Source organism: Clupea harengus, chromosome 6 (genome assembly GCF_900700415.2).
Source record: "Clupea harengus chromosome 6, Ch_v2.0.2, whole genome shotgun sequence".
Classification (NCBI taxonomy): Eukaryota; Metazoa; Chordata; class Actinopteri; order Clupeiformes; family Clupeidae; genus Clupea; species Clupea harengus.
Genome location: NC_045157.1, coordinates 889,637 through 904,636, shown reverse-complemented (window position 1 = coordinate 904,636; position 15,000 = coordinate 889,637). Strand labels below are relative to the sequence as shown.

Below are 15,000 nucleotides of genomic sequence, written 5' to 3'. Positions count from 1 at the left end.
ACCAACAGCATTGGTGATCAAACGCCACCGGAACGTAGAGAGGTCTTCGATGATTACTTAAAGTACTACGACCAGGTTTGGCAACATGGTAACGTAAAAGTCTGTAAAGAACGGCAGGTTACCGAAAAGGCTAAGTACGTATTACTGTCTGAGTCGAACCCAGAGGAGAGATTTACAACCTTTGACTTCTATCACACCGCTTTGGAGTGCGTCAGCCTCGGTGTGAGGGACTGTAGGGGTATATTTAATGTGTTCATAAAAGCCGCGGAAGTGCTGGAAACGCTCTGCGTCAACCTGTTCCTGTTTCCGTGGAAGAAGGAGATAAAGACCATCAAGGTAAACACATCAAGTGACCCTTTTTCCCCCCTTCTAGGCATATCCTTCATCTGTCACTTATATACTATATGAACATTTATATATCTATACACTATACGTCACTTATATATACTATACGAACTATATCCGGGTTCGTTACATTGTCTTGTTCCAATCCCCCAATTGATACAAGTAGGTCAATTGTTATGTGTTTTTTTAGCGTGGGGATATCTGTCAAATGGAGAAGTGAAACTAGGCTCAGTCTAATATTAAGGACTGTTCTGAAAGAAAGAAAAAAAAGTTTTGTTGGCTTCTCTTAGCTGAATAATGCTGAGAGGCGAATTCTGATATAATGTAAATATTAAATATAAATTCTAATATAATGACTCTACTGCACCCTGATGAAACCTATACTGAGATAATGTGTCAATGATACTGTGAGAGAACTCACCCACACACTCTCCGCCATCAGACTTTCACAGGCCCTTTCGTCTACTGCGTTCAACCAGTGCTCCCCAACAATGTTGTACGAGGTATTCTCGAAAGTATCGGATACCACCCTGAGTCGGACACGGAGTACCGCCTCACCCAGGGCACTGACCAGGGCGCTGACCACGACCGGGCTAAGACCATGGGCTTCGAGCTCTTCCTGGCCAGGATGGAGTGTGAGTACCTGCTGGAGGTTATGGGTCAGAGGGCCCATGAGGAGTGCCTGGAGATCCTCCAGAGGAGGGCTGCACCCCTGGGCCACAGCGACAGCCGTGCGACCGCGGAGGAGGAGCCGCCTAGGAGTGAGAGCTCAGGGGCAGGAAAGGACGATGATGGTGGCCTCAGGAGTGAGACCTCAGGGGCAGGAAATGACGATGATGGCCTCAGGGTGGATAGCGCGGGAGTGGACGCGGAGGACCAGCCTCTCCCTGATGTCCTCCCCCTGGCTGACCCTGCAGTGGCACAGGCACAGGACCCGTCAGAGGGGTCAGTCGGGGCAGCAGGGGGGCAGGAGAGGCACCAGCCTCTTCAGCTGGAGGCAGAGGGGGTGTTGGGCATCCCTGGGCCGTCGGGGAGACACAGCGCTGGCTCTGACATGAGCGAATACGGCTCCATCCAGGAGATGCGGAAGAACTACCCTGACCTGGCCATCCGCCAGAAACCCATATTCCGCAACAACCGGGGCGGCTCGTACCCAATGCCCGGCACCAAGGCCCGCGGCAGGCTTCGGGACGACGGCGACGCTTTGACCGCGAGGAGCTACGCGCACACCAGCGACCTGAGCGGCCCTCAGTCCTTCTCTGTCCACACAGAGAGTCTGGCGCCGGCCGCCACCGTCGCCCCGGGCAACCCCCTCCCCAAACCCAGCCTCCCCGACGACATCCGGGAGCCCCAGCCGCTAGTAGCCAGCTCCAGCCCGGCGTCCATGATCCAGTACCGCGACACAGCCGTGCAGAGCGCAGTGCACAGGTCCGCCCAGGAGGGCGTGGTGAGCAGCCCTGACCAACTGCTGGAGTTAAGCAAGAGAATCAGCCAACTGTGCGTGAGCGAGATGAGCGTGGACGAGCCTCTGAAATACCCCATTGAGGAAACTGCGCAGGTGCAGCCTCCCTGCACGGGCTGCCACGATTGCCACGATTGCCACAGGCCCACCGCTGCTGCTGCTGCTGTTGTTGTTACAGCACCCCCTGCTGGATCGCCCCGGGACAACAGCCACCAACCCATCCTGTGCAGCCCGTCGCCGCTCCCCATCTGCAGTATCTCTGGCTGCAGCAGCTGTGCTGGCCCAGACGCGGCCCAAACGTGGCACGGATGTGGCCCAGACGTGGTCCACCACGGGGGGCTCCACGCGGGCGAAGACACCATCAAAGAGCCGCCCAGCTCTATCTACATGCCCCCGAGTCCCCTGGGGCTGTGCAGCCCACTTCTGGGGCCTCTGGCTGGGCATCTGCCTGCTGCTGCTGCCCCCCCTCTTGGGCAACCAGGCGTGGAGGGAAGGGGATCAGCCCAGCAGCCGGAGGACGATCTCCTCCAGACATACGTGTTGGTGGACGTGTTGGTGGAACAGGAGAAGAAGTGACGAACATCAGACTGATTGACAGGCTGCACAGCAAATCATTTTCTGTAGATTGCAGGAAGTGGGTGAGAAATGGACTCTCCCATCACCCATTGTCTGTACTTTCTGCCATCATAGCGAAGTGCATTTGACATGCACTCTGATGGACCGACTCACCTGTGTATTTACCAGTAAGTCACCCTGCCTGTCTGAAAAACAGCCCGTGAAAAAGGTGCCAAGCACTTGAATCGGGCCAGTGTATTTCTGTCCTGCGGTAAGCTGCCAAGGGAATTACCTACTTACATGCAACAAAAATGTAGAGAACATGATTTGTAGAGAACTCTCAATCCGTTCTGTCCATACATCATGTCTGATGTTACTCAGTTCACTGGCCACAGATAGCTGGCTTCCATCCAACTTCAGACGAGCAAAGAATCCCAAAACATGCTTGAGACAGTTGTAGACATTCTGTTTTGGAAGCAGTGTGTGTGTGTGTGTGTGTGAAGGCCACAGAAGGATCATCATCATGTTGTTCAAACAAACTCTTGAAATGTTTCTCAGGTGAAGGACATTTTTTTTCTGTTGACTCTAGTCGCCATCATATTTTGTGTCTTGTATTAAATACGGACAGGGCTTGAAAGTGTTATTTAAAAGTGTTTAGAGGGATCCAAGCTTCTGAATGTGCCTTACTTCATCTGAAGACAAAATATGCACTCCTTGTCTTTCTATTACTGATTCCCATGAATAGAATGGGGGAAAAAAAAGTTATTGTGCTGTTGTTAGCTGATAATAAGAGGACATTTTTGCTAATAAAGTCAAGGCTTTTTGTGGTGTCCGTGAGGTGTGGCCATACACTTTTTTTCAACTGCTCACCTACAACATCAACATCAACATCAACAAACAGAAATAAGTAATAAGAATAATGAAGAATTAAATAGAGAACAGAAATATGAGACCACATTAAAACCTTACCTTCAATTTTATTGAGAATAAATATTTCCTTAAAATAACAACAGGAGATGGATTTTACTTTCAAATGTGCCCAGTTGGTCCTTTGTCAAGTGCACACACAAAAAAAACAACTAACAACAAATGCAGTAACCGTTCCTTGTAATAGAGACGGTAACAGACTGTGGCTCACACTCATTTCCTGGTATTACATTTTTTTGTCGTAGTAGTAAACTATGTGGACTTCACAATAATCAGGAATGCTCCTCTTGCTGTTCCCGCCCCATCTTTCTAAGAGAGAGGGCAACGGCGTCTCCTAAGCAGTGAACATGAACTGAAGCTAAAACTGTATCCGAGTACGCAGCAAGTTAGGAACCACTGTTAGTGGAGAGCTAGAACCGCACTGATCAGGGATCAGTTTATTCATAACGTGAACGCCACGTCTGAGCTTAACTCTGTGAGGGGAACACACACACACACAACCATCATTTGTGGGGAATGGATTTAGAATCAGTGTAACCGAGAATGAATTATAGAGATGTACGCTCTTGTAAGTTCTAAAGCCAGGCCTTGGATCGCACATCTGATTTAGACCAATCTGCACAGAAAGTGAATCAGAACCAGCAGAACTGTGCGTCTTCAGGCACAGAGCCGACCCGACCTGCTTTAGGAGAACCCATTAAGAGCACCGGATCCGTCTTTGAGGTTCTCCTTCTGGACTCATGTCCTCTGCGCTGATAAAATCCTCTCTTTGTTCTCCTCGTACTGATGAAGCATCTTCTCAAGGTCATCGTCAGCTGATATGACCTGTTAAACCACAAGGCACAGGTGAGTGAGGAGGATTATTGGTAGTTTCAATAACATTTATGCGGTCTGTTTTAGGCATTATTTCACTCAAACCTACTCACAGAACACTGGATGTGCATACTATATTAGTGCTAGTACTTTGGAACGGAACCTAGGGTTACCATTGTCTAGCAAAAACAACAATACTCTTAATATTACTTTTAATATAATTATAATATTACTTTTCTAACATTGAATGATGACAGTGTTTCTGTGTCATGGTAATAGATGTGAAAGCTATAACACATGGGAGCTACTCACAAGAACAGGAGCAGGTACTTTGAATGAAGTTTGTTTGATTAACCAGTCTTCATATAGCTGGTGGATGGACTCCAGGTATTCCTTCATATACACAACAGAAACAAAGGCGGTCAGAGCTACTACCTCAGTTCATGTGCTGTGACCACAACATCTTCGAAAATCAATGAATCAACGTCAGTAAAACTTAACAGCCAGCCCAGAAGCTCAAAGTCCTTAGGAAGGGGAGGAGAAGGAAAGGAGGGAAAGACAATCTCACCATTGGAATGACCTTCTCCTCTTCTCTGCACCTCTCCCGGAGTCTCTCGTAGCACGTCTCTGGTTTGGTCTGCAGGTACACTGCAGCAGGACAGAGAGAGTCAATAATTACAAAATCAATAGTCTACAGTTTCCGTGCCTTTGAAGACTGAGCACAGACATGAAGTATGATTGTGAATGTCACTCTCTGTTTGGAAAAACAGCCCCAAAGTGTGTGTCTTTCCCAGTTAATCATTAGTGAAGCAGAGTTGGCTGTGAAGACGCTGTCGGTAGGAAAACTGTATGATCAGGGAAAGTGTATTAAAACCGGATGTCGTCACTTTAAGCCGGTCTCTGGTTGGATAAAGCTTTTCAGCAGAAATGGACAAGGACCTTTACTTTTTAGTTGAGAAGTTGTGTTGATCGCCTGGCATGCAAACGATCGGTTTTCTTTAAATTATTATTATTTTTGTGAAGTTATACGGCTTATGTGAATAAAGCTATCTACACAACTTTTTATATGTCTACATTGACTCGTTTAGTTGTTCATGTGGTACACGTAGGTCTTAACTGAAGCTAACGCTTAGACCAACAATCCATTGGAACACATAGTAGCTAGCTAGCCTCGCTGCTAATAAGTCTAACGTTAGCATGCTAATATGAATAGACCGATTATAGTCAGGTGGCTTAATGCTCAATTGACTTGTTAACCGAACTTTTACGAAGTCATACAACTAAACACACAAGTGACTTGTTAACCGAACTTTTACGAAGCTATATGACCAAACACAAAGCTAGCAATGTTAATTCCGCTATAGCTAGCCAGGTCAATTAGCTCGCCTAAGATACTGCAATTTAAGCTAACCAATTACCTCATTTCCCCCAAAACCCATCGATTACATGTGTTTGTGATGTGTAACATATATCCTTAATCAGTCATTCAAGTTATTAACGTTTATTTACCGCTAGCGATTACACGACACAAGGGTAATTCAATCGCTATTAATGTTGAACTTGAACTTCAACAACGTCACACAATATTAAAAGTCAGGCATCGGCATGGTTCCTACAGAATAAATCAAAGGTCCTTGTCCATTTCTGCTGAAAAGCTTTATCCAACCAGAGACCGGCTTAAAGTGACGACATCCGGTTTTAATACACTTTCCCTGATCATACAGTTTTCCTACCGACAGACGCCTCTACGAGTTAATCATTAGCTTAGCATAGTTGGTTGTGAAGACGTCTCTACGAGTTAATCATTAGCTTAGCATAGTTGGCTGTGAAGACGCCTCTACAAGTTAATCATTAGCTTAGCATAGTTGGCTGTGAAGACCCCCCTACGAGAGCATGCTGCACACTTCCACTTCTCAGAAAAATCTATAACCTTCTGTCAACATTTCAACAAACAACATTTTGATAAAGCTATGGAGCATAATAATTACCTATTAAGTCGACAGGAAGCGCAATGTTCTGTGTGATCCACTCAAACCACTCACTGAGGACTGCAAAATCCACCTCTGGCATCTTCCCACTGGCACAGAAAACAGCCATATTGAGATAAAGCTTGTGTGTGTGTGTGTGTGTGTGTGTGTGCGCGCATGAATGAGGGTGTGATGGCGAGTGTGTTAGTAGACCACACAAACCATTGGGTCTGTCTGTCTGTCTGTCTGTCTGTCTGTCTGTCTGTCTGTCTGTCTGTCTGTCTGTCTGTCTGTGTGTGTAAGAGGGGGCAGAGCAGTATAAATAACAATAAAAGCAGTAATTCATCAATATGTAATATGAATCCATCACAGAGGACTGTGCTCTGGTGAGTGTGATGGTGAGTGTACCTTTTGTAGAGGTTTTCCACAAAGATGTACTTGGCACTGAATATGGATCGCTCCATCATCCGCACAGGACCACACTGGGAAGAGACAGAGAGGAAATGACATCAGACTGGGCAGAGACAGAGAGGAAATGACATCAGACTGGGAAGAGACAGAGAGGAAATGACTATCAGGTTACATAAGATAACAAGATAAGAATCTGGGACACCCTCCATCCTCGCTCATCCTCCCTCATCTGCCATTCTCTGCTTCTCTCACACCCACACACACACACACACACACACCCCACCTACACACACACACACACACACAATCCTCACTTCCTCATCCAACTCCTTTAATGTCCGCCACATGAAACACGGACATTTTCTGGTCATTATTGTGATCACACTCTATGCCGGTATATAGATAGACGCTTCATTAACTTGTGATCACACTCTATGGTATATAGATAGACGCTTCATTAACTTGTGATCACACTCTATGGTATATAGATAGACGCTGGAAGAAGGGGTGCAGGGGTGCTGCCTGTGTAGTCCTGGATTTGAGTTATAAACCAGCCGCCTGTGTAGTCCTGGATTTGAGATATAAACCAGCCGCCTGTGTAGTCCGGGATTTGAGTTATAAACCAGCCGCCTGTGTAGTCCTGGATTTGAGTTATAAACCAGCCGCCTGTGTAGTCCTGGATTTGAGTTATAAACCAGGTCGCCTGTGTAGTCCTGGATATGAGTTATAAACCAGCCGCCTGTGTAGTCCTGGATATGAGTTATAAACCAGCCGCCTGTGTAGTCCTGGATATGAGTTATAAACCAGGTCGCCTGTGTAGTCCTGGATATGAGTTATAAACCAGCCGCCTGTGTAGTCCTGGATATGAGTTATAAACCAGGTCGCCTGTGTAGTCCTGGATATGAGTTATTAACCAGCCGCCTGTGTAGTCCTGGATATGAGTTATAAACCAGCCGCCTGTGTAGTCCTGGATATGAGTTATAAACCAGCCGCCTGTGTAGTCCTGGATATGAGTTATAAACCAGCCGCCTGTGTAGTCCTGGATATGAGTTATAAACCGCACACGTTGACAGTCAATGAAGGCAAAATGCATGGTAGATGTATAGTAGTACTTTAAAGGTATAAATGCATGGTAGATGTACAGTACCAATCAAAAGTTTGGACACACCTTTAATTTTTGTGTTTTCTTTACTTTTATTATTTTCTACATTGTAGATTAATACTGAAGACATTTAAACCACGAAAGAACTCATATGGAATGATTTACTAAACAAAAAAGTGTTATCTACCATGTAGAAAATAATAAAAGTAAAATAAAACACTTCTCAAAAAATGAGAAGGTGTATCCAAACTTTTGACTGGTACTGTATAGTAGTAGTAACAAAGGTATAAATGGCATTATGGGAAATGTAACCCGTACAAAAAACTCAAGTAAGAAGTAAAAGTTCAGTTCTGAGTGCAAGTGCAGTGTCCAGATGCGCAAGGTTCCGTGCACCAGCTGTTAACTGCAGACAGAAAGCCATTGTTCTACTTTCCACTAGTTTAATTTGGCCTCATGCTGTTCCTTGCCATTTATTTTTGCCAAACGTGACTATATGAATAGCCAGCCAAGTGGTTTCTTGTTCAAGGATAGAAATATTTGTACCTTCTTCAAGAGCCTACAGTTTGCCTATGACTTTTGATTTAGCATTTTTTTATTAAGGTTTCGTGACTAATAAGAGCATGCATGACATAGGCTACGCCTCTTTGAGATGAACCATTTTTTTATCGTCATAATATTAAAGATGCTTTGTAAACATCTAAATCTTACTTTGCAGTTTTCTTAATAGCTGTACGCTTCTCAAATTATTTGATATTTGAAATGAAAGCCTTGGGTCAGCCTCAGTATGAGTTCAGTCTAATCAGCACTGCTGTGTTGGACCCCCTCCCAGAAACTAGTTTCAACATCCCTGGGTATAGAGGTGTATCCTGCTCCATTGGCATACGCCTAGATGGAGCTACAACTGCTACTTACTATCTGTGACAGATGCCTACTTAGCTTGATCATTAGCTTAGCATAGTTGGCTGTGAAGACGCCCCTACGAGTTAATCATTAGCTTAGCATAGTTGGCTGTGAAGACGCCCCTACGAGTTAATCATTAGCTTAGCATAGTTGGCTGTGAAGACGCCCCTACGAGAGCATGGTGAGCTGCAACTGTTACTTACTATCTGTGACAGATGCCTATCCAGCTTAATCATTAGCTTAGCATAGTTGGCTGTGAAGACGCCCCTACGAGAGCATGGTGATCTGCAACTGCTACTTACTATCTGTGACAGATGCCTATCCAGCATGGTGAGCTGCACGTACGTCTGCAAGGTGATGCCCCATCTGGTCGGGTCCTGATACATCAAGCCCTAGGGGAGTATAAGGAGGAGCAGTTATCAACACAGGCACATATCAACTACACAGGATATATAGAGAGTATAGCTGGAGTCAGTTATCAACACAGGCACAGATCAACTACACAGTATATATAGAGAGAGTATAGCTGGAGTCCATTAACGTGAATGACCTCAGGTCCACACTGTCTCTGTTCAACAAACATCATGTGTTTACTGCTGAGAGATGAGCAAACTATCTAATAAATAAATGAGTGATGTTTCACACAATTTAATGTTGAGCAAGACTGACTACATCCATGCTGTGAGGACATATGAGATGTTGTGAGGACATATGGGATGTTGTATGGACATGTAAAGTCAAACCAAAAGAAAAAGCTCCACAGCATACACTATTCCTGTCTAACACAAATCTTACCAAAGGGTTGTGTCCTCGAACGTTCCTCCATTTAGCCACTGGTTCAGTCAGCACCTCGAGACAGAAATAAGGACAGAGAATAAAGGTAGGAAACTCAAAATTATTAGTGGTTTGTGTTTTCTACTGCGATTGTAAAGATACTGTGAATAATATGACATTCCACCATATGTCCGGCATATAATTGGCAGGATCCGTCACCATCCACAAACCATAGCACCCAAAAGTATAATGAGTATAAAAGTTTAAAAGCATGTCTCATGCGATTTACATTCTGTTTGTTTGCAGTACCTCGATGTTGTTGGTCTTGCTAAAGTATTCCAAGCATGTTGTCTTTCCACTGGCAATGTTACCCTCGATACAAATCTGAAATGAAAAGAAGGTGAGGTACAAAATCAGTCAAAATCTTAGTTTCAAACAGGTTACATTCGTTTCTAATGTGTGCTATTGTAATTATTAGTAGCAGGGACGCCACAGTGGTAGTAATTACATCAGTGGTTATCAACTGTATGCATTCCATTGTAAATAGAATAGATACCCCACCTGACACCCCAAAATATATATTAGTAGTAGTAGTAGTATTTGATACGATCGTTGCCAGTTACAATGTTAACACTAATAGGATCACTGTAAGAAGCTATGCATTCATTGGGCTACTTGAAAACACCATAATGCTTACCACTGTAGGCCTCTCCTCTCCATTTCGCACCAATTTCCCTTGAGAAGGAGACAACATTATCAGACAAGCGGTTTCCTCGGACACACCGTAGGTCAGCAGCAAGCTATGTTGAGAAGCAAAGGGAAGCAGAGAAGTAGGGATAAGCCTGGACACAGCGCCGTTGCTACGCTATGACGATAACCACTCGCCACACACAATCTGACACTTGTGTGAGTTAAGACCTACACGTTTTAAAGAAAGGCACTGCAGCGTTAAAAAGCACAAAGGCTCCAAAAGAGACGAAATTCACATGAAGGGGGAGAATGGCAAAATGTCTCGTTTGGTGGATAGTTTGCTTTCGGTTCAGCAAGTAGCATCAAAGTATCGGAAATTCAGCCAACGCATTCACTTGTCTGACTAATAGCATTACAGCGATACACTGTAACAAATGTAGGCGTTTCAGCACGGGCAACGATGGTCTGCGTATTTTGGTAAAAACACTAATGCACACTAAACACTTATGCACTTACTTGACACACACTGTGCGCTGTTGCTATGAAATCCAGCTGGTGCAGAGACCGCACTGTGCCATTTAGGGTGGGTTTTGCCGCAAACGAGCGAGTTTGAGCGTACTCCAAAACAGGTGTACGCTCTCGTTGAACACCTCCTCAACGCGTATATGGATTTCAACGTTATCCACATCGCGTAAGGATCTCAGCTGTCCGCCTGGGTCGCATTGACAGTTAAAGACGAGTCACGTGGCCACTTCCACTTCCGAGTTTACTTCAGAGCATTTCCAGGTTGACTTTTGTAGTGCATAACATAACATAACATTTAACAGTTATGTGTAGTCCACTTATGCAGTCAACTTAACTGGACGCTGCGCAGATTCAATCATACCCTCGAATTTACGTTCATGTGATTGGCTGAATGGCTGACATTGTAAGCGACATGTCATAGATTGCAGAGAATGTCCTTTTTGGGGGGAAATGCATTTGTACATCAAGCCAGGGAAGTCTCGAAAATCCACAAACATATGCTGGGATGTTCACAAATGGCAAGTGGTTTGTGAATGTCTGTAAATAAATGTAACAGCGTTTACATTCGTGAATTGTGTTTTGAACCAGGAAATACATTTGTTAATTGTGTGACATTTATCTGTGAAATTTTAAACTATTCTAACTCCATACACATTGTGCTGCCTGTAAGCTTGAGTAGTTTACTCAGACCTCTAACAGACAACTGCAAGCTATACGCATGCTGTAACAAAAGTGTTTATTTTGTATAAATAAATACTAAATTAAACATTTTAAAAGTTTTGTAGAACACCATATTGTGATGTGCATTAAAAAAGCACAGACTCAGTTGTTGCATTGATATATTGCATTGTTCTATGCATTCACTGTTGTAGTATTGTATTATATGCACTTGCGAGTACAGACACTAGGGGGCGCTAGTACTAGCGGAGGTCGTGTTGAATGTACTGTATGAAGTTAAGAGACTGAGTGAACTACGCTCTCTGTTCCTTATGCTTCGTGTGTGTTAATGTCGTCCGAAACAACACCACAACATCAGTAGACTATTGTATGTCAGAGCTAGGACTAAAGAATAATGTTGAAGGTGGTAGCCTACCACCTGCCTCCTATTTGAGTCTCCCCACTGCAGGTCATCAGTAGGCCATATTTGAGTTATACACAGGAAAAGAGGTTAAATCCCTTGTGCAATTGTTTGGGGAAGTCCCACAGTGTCATCTCCCACTGTCACATGCACATACTCATACACCCTAACGGTTAACCAATGTAGCAACTGCCCTACCATAGACCCATAGAGCAGCAGGATACAGGAACAACAATGCCCCACTGGATGGAGACAGCCGCAACTTGTGCCATATGTTCTGCCCAGGATCCATAAATTATAAAATCTCACAATTGGTAAGAAGGAATAGGTTTTTAAATGTATTACCTAGTGTCTTTATTGAAATTGATTCATGTCATTGAAATACTACAGTTAAACAATGTTGTGTTTTTTTAGTGAAAAAATAAATACATTGCCACCTCCTCCTCAATGATGATGAATACATTATTTATGATTATTTATATCTATACCAATTTGATACGGAGTTCTATGTGAATGTATATTATTTCTATGAAGGGAATAGTTTAGGTGTTTTAGGCTGGTCAAGGCTTTGTGACTTTGTGATCATTAATTATATGACTTACACTAATACAATCTTTTGCGTGAACATCACATTAAAGTGCATGTGCCTCTCTTGTGAAAGTGGATCGTTTTAAAGACATAAAACACTGTCATAAAACACATAATCATTTCCTGAAACTATAAGGCAGCATCAGGAAGCCGGGTGCGGTGAAGAACACTCTGGGACCCAAAGCCCTTAGAGTCCCTTTGACGGAAGACATGTCAGCCAAAGAGGAGCCCAGCTCAGCCACCATTGAGCTCAACGCTGCTTTCCTGAAGTCCGTGAGAGGAGGCCTGAAGATTGCTGAAATTGTGAGTCGAGAGTCGAGCTAGCCTTCTAGCCCTGATGTAGATGGTGTATTTTGCACATATTTTACATAAAATACTTCTGGTTTGTGGAAAATAATAATTTTATAAAAATAAAAAAAACTGTCTATAGCAATGTTGAGGTGGATGTTTGGTTAAGAGCAGAAGTGAGATGACAGAAGGGGACATGAGGAAATGGAATAGAACGAGAGATTGATTTATCGCCACACGTGCAAATGTCAATAAGTGTACTTTCCTAGTATTTAGTATCCTTTCAACTGCATGAATTTACATGTCAACACAATATGCACTATGAAAAAAGGAAGTTAATATGGCCAGGAAGGACATACTATCATTCTTCTTGCCATATGGAGCACATTGCCAAGATGTGGTAACACATAGATAACATACTAGATAGAAAGAAAGATTGATAGATAACATACTGGTAGAATGTATACCCTCTCAATCCTTTCACCGATCTGTATATTCAGTGATGTGTCCTCAGCTTCAATGACAGTTAAGAATGGGAAGTCTGAGGCACAGAGGGGGAAGGGTACATGTGGTTTTAACGAACATACATCCGAGGCACAGAGTGGTGTGTGTGTGTGTGGTTGTAACGAACATACGTCTGAGGCACAGAGTGGTGTGTGTGTGTGTGTGTGTGTGTGTGTGTGTGTGTGTGTGTGTGTGTGTGGTTGTAACGAACATACGGCGTAGTTAGAGGTAGAGTTCACAGCTCTTCTCCATTTCACAGTAGCTTTACTCTTTGAGAGAGAAAGCACCTGTCCATTTAGACTGCACACATTACATACATTACATACAGTACATATGTAGTTCAATGAAGAGTTCAATGAAGAGTTTCATAATGCCATATGTGCAGACTACATCTTTCTGTGTTTGTAGGTTTACTCTTGTGTCCTGTCACAATGTTTGGAGTGACTACCGTTACTTTTTACAGTTTTTGTGACTTCTGTCAACAGACTACTGTTGTAGCCTACTGGAGTAACAAAACAAAAGAAACAAAGCAAGAAAGAAAGATAGAAAGAAAAAAATAACCTTGCAGGGTAACCTTAACCATAACCCAAAGGAAACGAAAAAAAAAAAAAAAAAAGTTTTGGTGTTGTTGTGTTTCAGGTGGTTGCTTTCGTGGCTTTCCTGTGCTACGCGGTTGCGTCCCGGCCCCCGTACATCGCTGCCACACTGATCGAGCTCCTGATCACCACCGGCCTCCTCCTGCTGTACCTGTTCAACCTCCACAAGACCCTCACCTTCTTCTTCTGGCCTCTCATAGTAAGGGGCAACACCAACTGGATGTGCATAAGCAGTAGGTTTAGTTTAGTTAATTAGGATCCCATAATCTGGATGTGCACAAGCAGTAGGTTTAGTTGAGTCGATTAGGATCGATCCCATCATCTGGATGTGCATAAGCAGTAGGTTTAGTTTAGTCGATTAGGATCCCATCATCTGAGGAATACAGCCCCTCTATTCTCCCTGGCGCCCACACAGTTAAAACCATAACAATTCATATTCCATCACAGGTCCATATTCCATCACAGGTCCATATGACATCACAGGTCCATATGACATCACAGGTCCATATTAAATGCCCCCACAGCTGCTGTGATTGGGCCAAGTAAACTCACATAGTTAAAACCACCACACAAATCCATCACATGGTTTTCAGTTAAAGCAAAGACAAAATGATGTAGACACAAACTCATATCTGCAAATGTCAGTATTACATACAGAAATATCTGCAAAGGTCAGAATTAGATACATACACACAGACATATACCTGAATCATCATGCAATCTAAATGCTTCTTTCTTTTGCCCCAGGATGTGTTTAACTCGGGCTTTGCGTCTGTGTTCATGTCCATCGTCAGTGTAGTGGCTCTGTCCACAGACACACTCAAGGCTACCACGGCTGGAGCGGTGAGTGTTTAACCACACACACACGTCTCATGGCAGACCAATCAGATGGACCCAAATATCTTTATTGTCATTGTATTAAACAAAGGAACAGTGAAACATCTCCCTGAGCCACATGATGCTACAGTAAATGTAAGATAAAGGTGCTAATAAATAGTCACAGTTAAATAGAATAAATAGTTATAAAAAATAGATCTGTACACACACAGTTATCAGTACATGTCCAGTGCGAAGTGTGTAGAGCAAACATGGTTCAGAATTCATAGATCTTATTTGAGGTTGTGTGTGTGTGTGGGGGGGGGGGCATTAGGACGGTGTGGTGTGTGGTGGGGTGGTGTGGTGGGGTGTTGTGCGGTGTGGTGCGGTGCGGTGCGGTGCGGTGGGGTGCGGTGCGGTGGGGTGCGGTGCGGTGCGGTGGGGTGCGGTGCGGTGGGGTGCGGTGGGGTGCGGTGCGGTGTGGTGGGGTGTTGTGCAGTGTGGTGCGGTGCGGTGGGGTGCGGGGCGGTGGGGTGGGGTGTTGTGCAGTGTGGTGCGGTGGGGTGCGGTGCGGTGGGGTGCGGTGGGGTGGGATGGGGCGGCTCCCCATGACCTTCTTGCTGTGAGGCGGCAGTGCAAGCACCTGAGGCACCGTGCCA

The 15,000-nt window shown here is 44.4% G+C and overlaps 3 protein-coding genes across 5 annotated transcripts in view; 2 read left to right on the top strand and 1 right to left on the bottom strand.

The window, feature by feature from the left end:
• LOC105897807 overlaps nt 1–3,194 on the top strand; it is a 3,916-nt gene extending 722 nt beyond the window's left edge. Inside the window, exons 1-2 of the mRNA XM_012824786.3 lie at nt 1–336; nt 788–3,194. The exon at nt 1–336 is cut by the window's left edge and continues 722 nt beyond it. Of these exons, the coding sequence (XP_012680240.2) occupies nt 1–336; nt 788–2,383 (1,932 nt within the window). The 3' untranslated portion in view covers nt 2,384–3,194. The remainder of the gene's footprint in view (nt 337–787) is intronic.
• Nucleotides 3,195–3,319: 125 nt separating this feature from the next.
• tk2 (thymidine kinase 2) lies at nt 3,320–10,719 on the bottom strand. 2 transcript variants are annotated; one of them, XM_031568740.1, is made up of 10 exons: nt 10,463–10,719; nt 9,954–9,991; nt 9,566–9,640; nt 9,278–9,331; nt 8,785–8,874; nt 6,478–6,551; nt 6,091–6,179; nt 4,671–4,750; nt 4,415–4,495; nt 3,320–4,114 (listed from the first exon to the last, which is right to left on the bottom strand). In XM_031568740.1, the coding sequence occupies exons 1-10, from the start codon at nt 10,632–10,634 to the stop codon at nt 4,028–4,030; spliced, it is 840 nt and encodes a 279-aa protein (XP_031424600.1). In that variant the 5' UTR covers nt 10,635–10,719; the 3' UTR covers nt 3,320–4,027. The 2 variants fall into 2 exon arrangements, with proteins under 2 accessions (XP_031424600.1, XP_031424601.1); XM_031568741.2 differs by having other exon boundaries at nt 9,954–10,056; nt 10,463–10,594.
• Nucleotides 10,720–11,574: 855 nt separating this feature from the next.
• Nucleotides 11,575–15,000, top strand: part of LOC105897806 (chemokine-like factor) — a 5,393-nt gene continuing 1,967 nt past the window's right edge. The window contains exons 1-4 of one of the 2 annotated variants that reach the window (XM_012824785.3): nt 11,575–11,863; nt 12,278–12,440; nt 13,569–13,724; nt 14,273–14,368. In XM_012824785.3, coding sequence (XP_012680239.2) covers nt 12,348–12,440; nt 13,569–13,724; nt 14,273–14,368 — 345 coding nt within the window. In that variant the 5' untranslated portion in view covers nt 11,575–11,863; nt 12,278–12,347. Of the gene's footprint in view, nt 11,864–12,273; nt 12,441–13,568; nt 13,725–14,272; nt 14,369–15,000 lie in introns of both variants that reach the window. The other variant, XM_031568739.2, reaches the window with a different exon arrangement.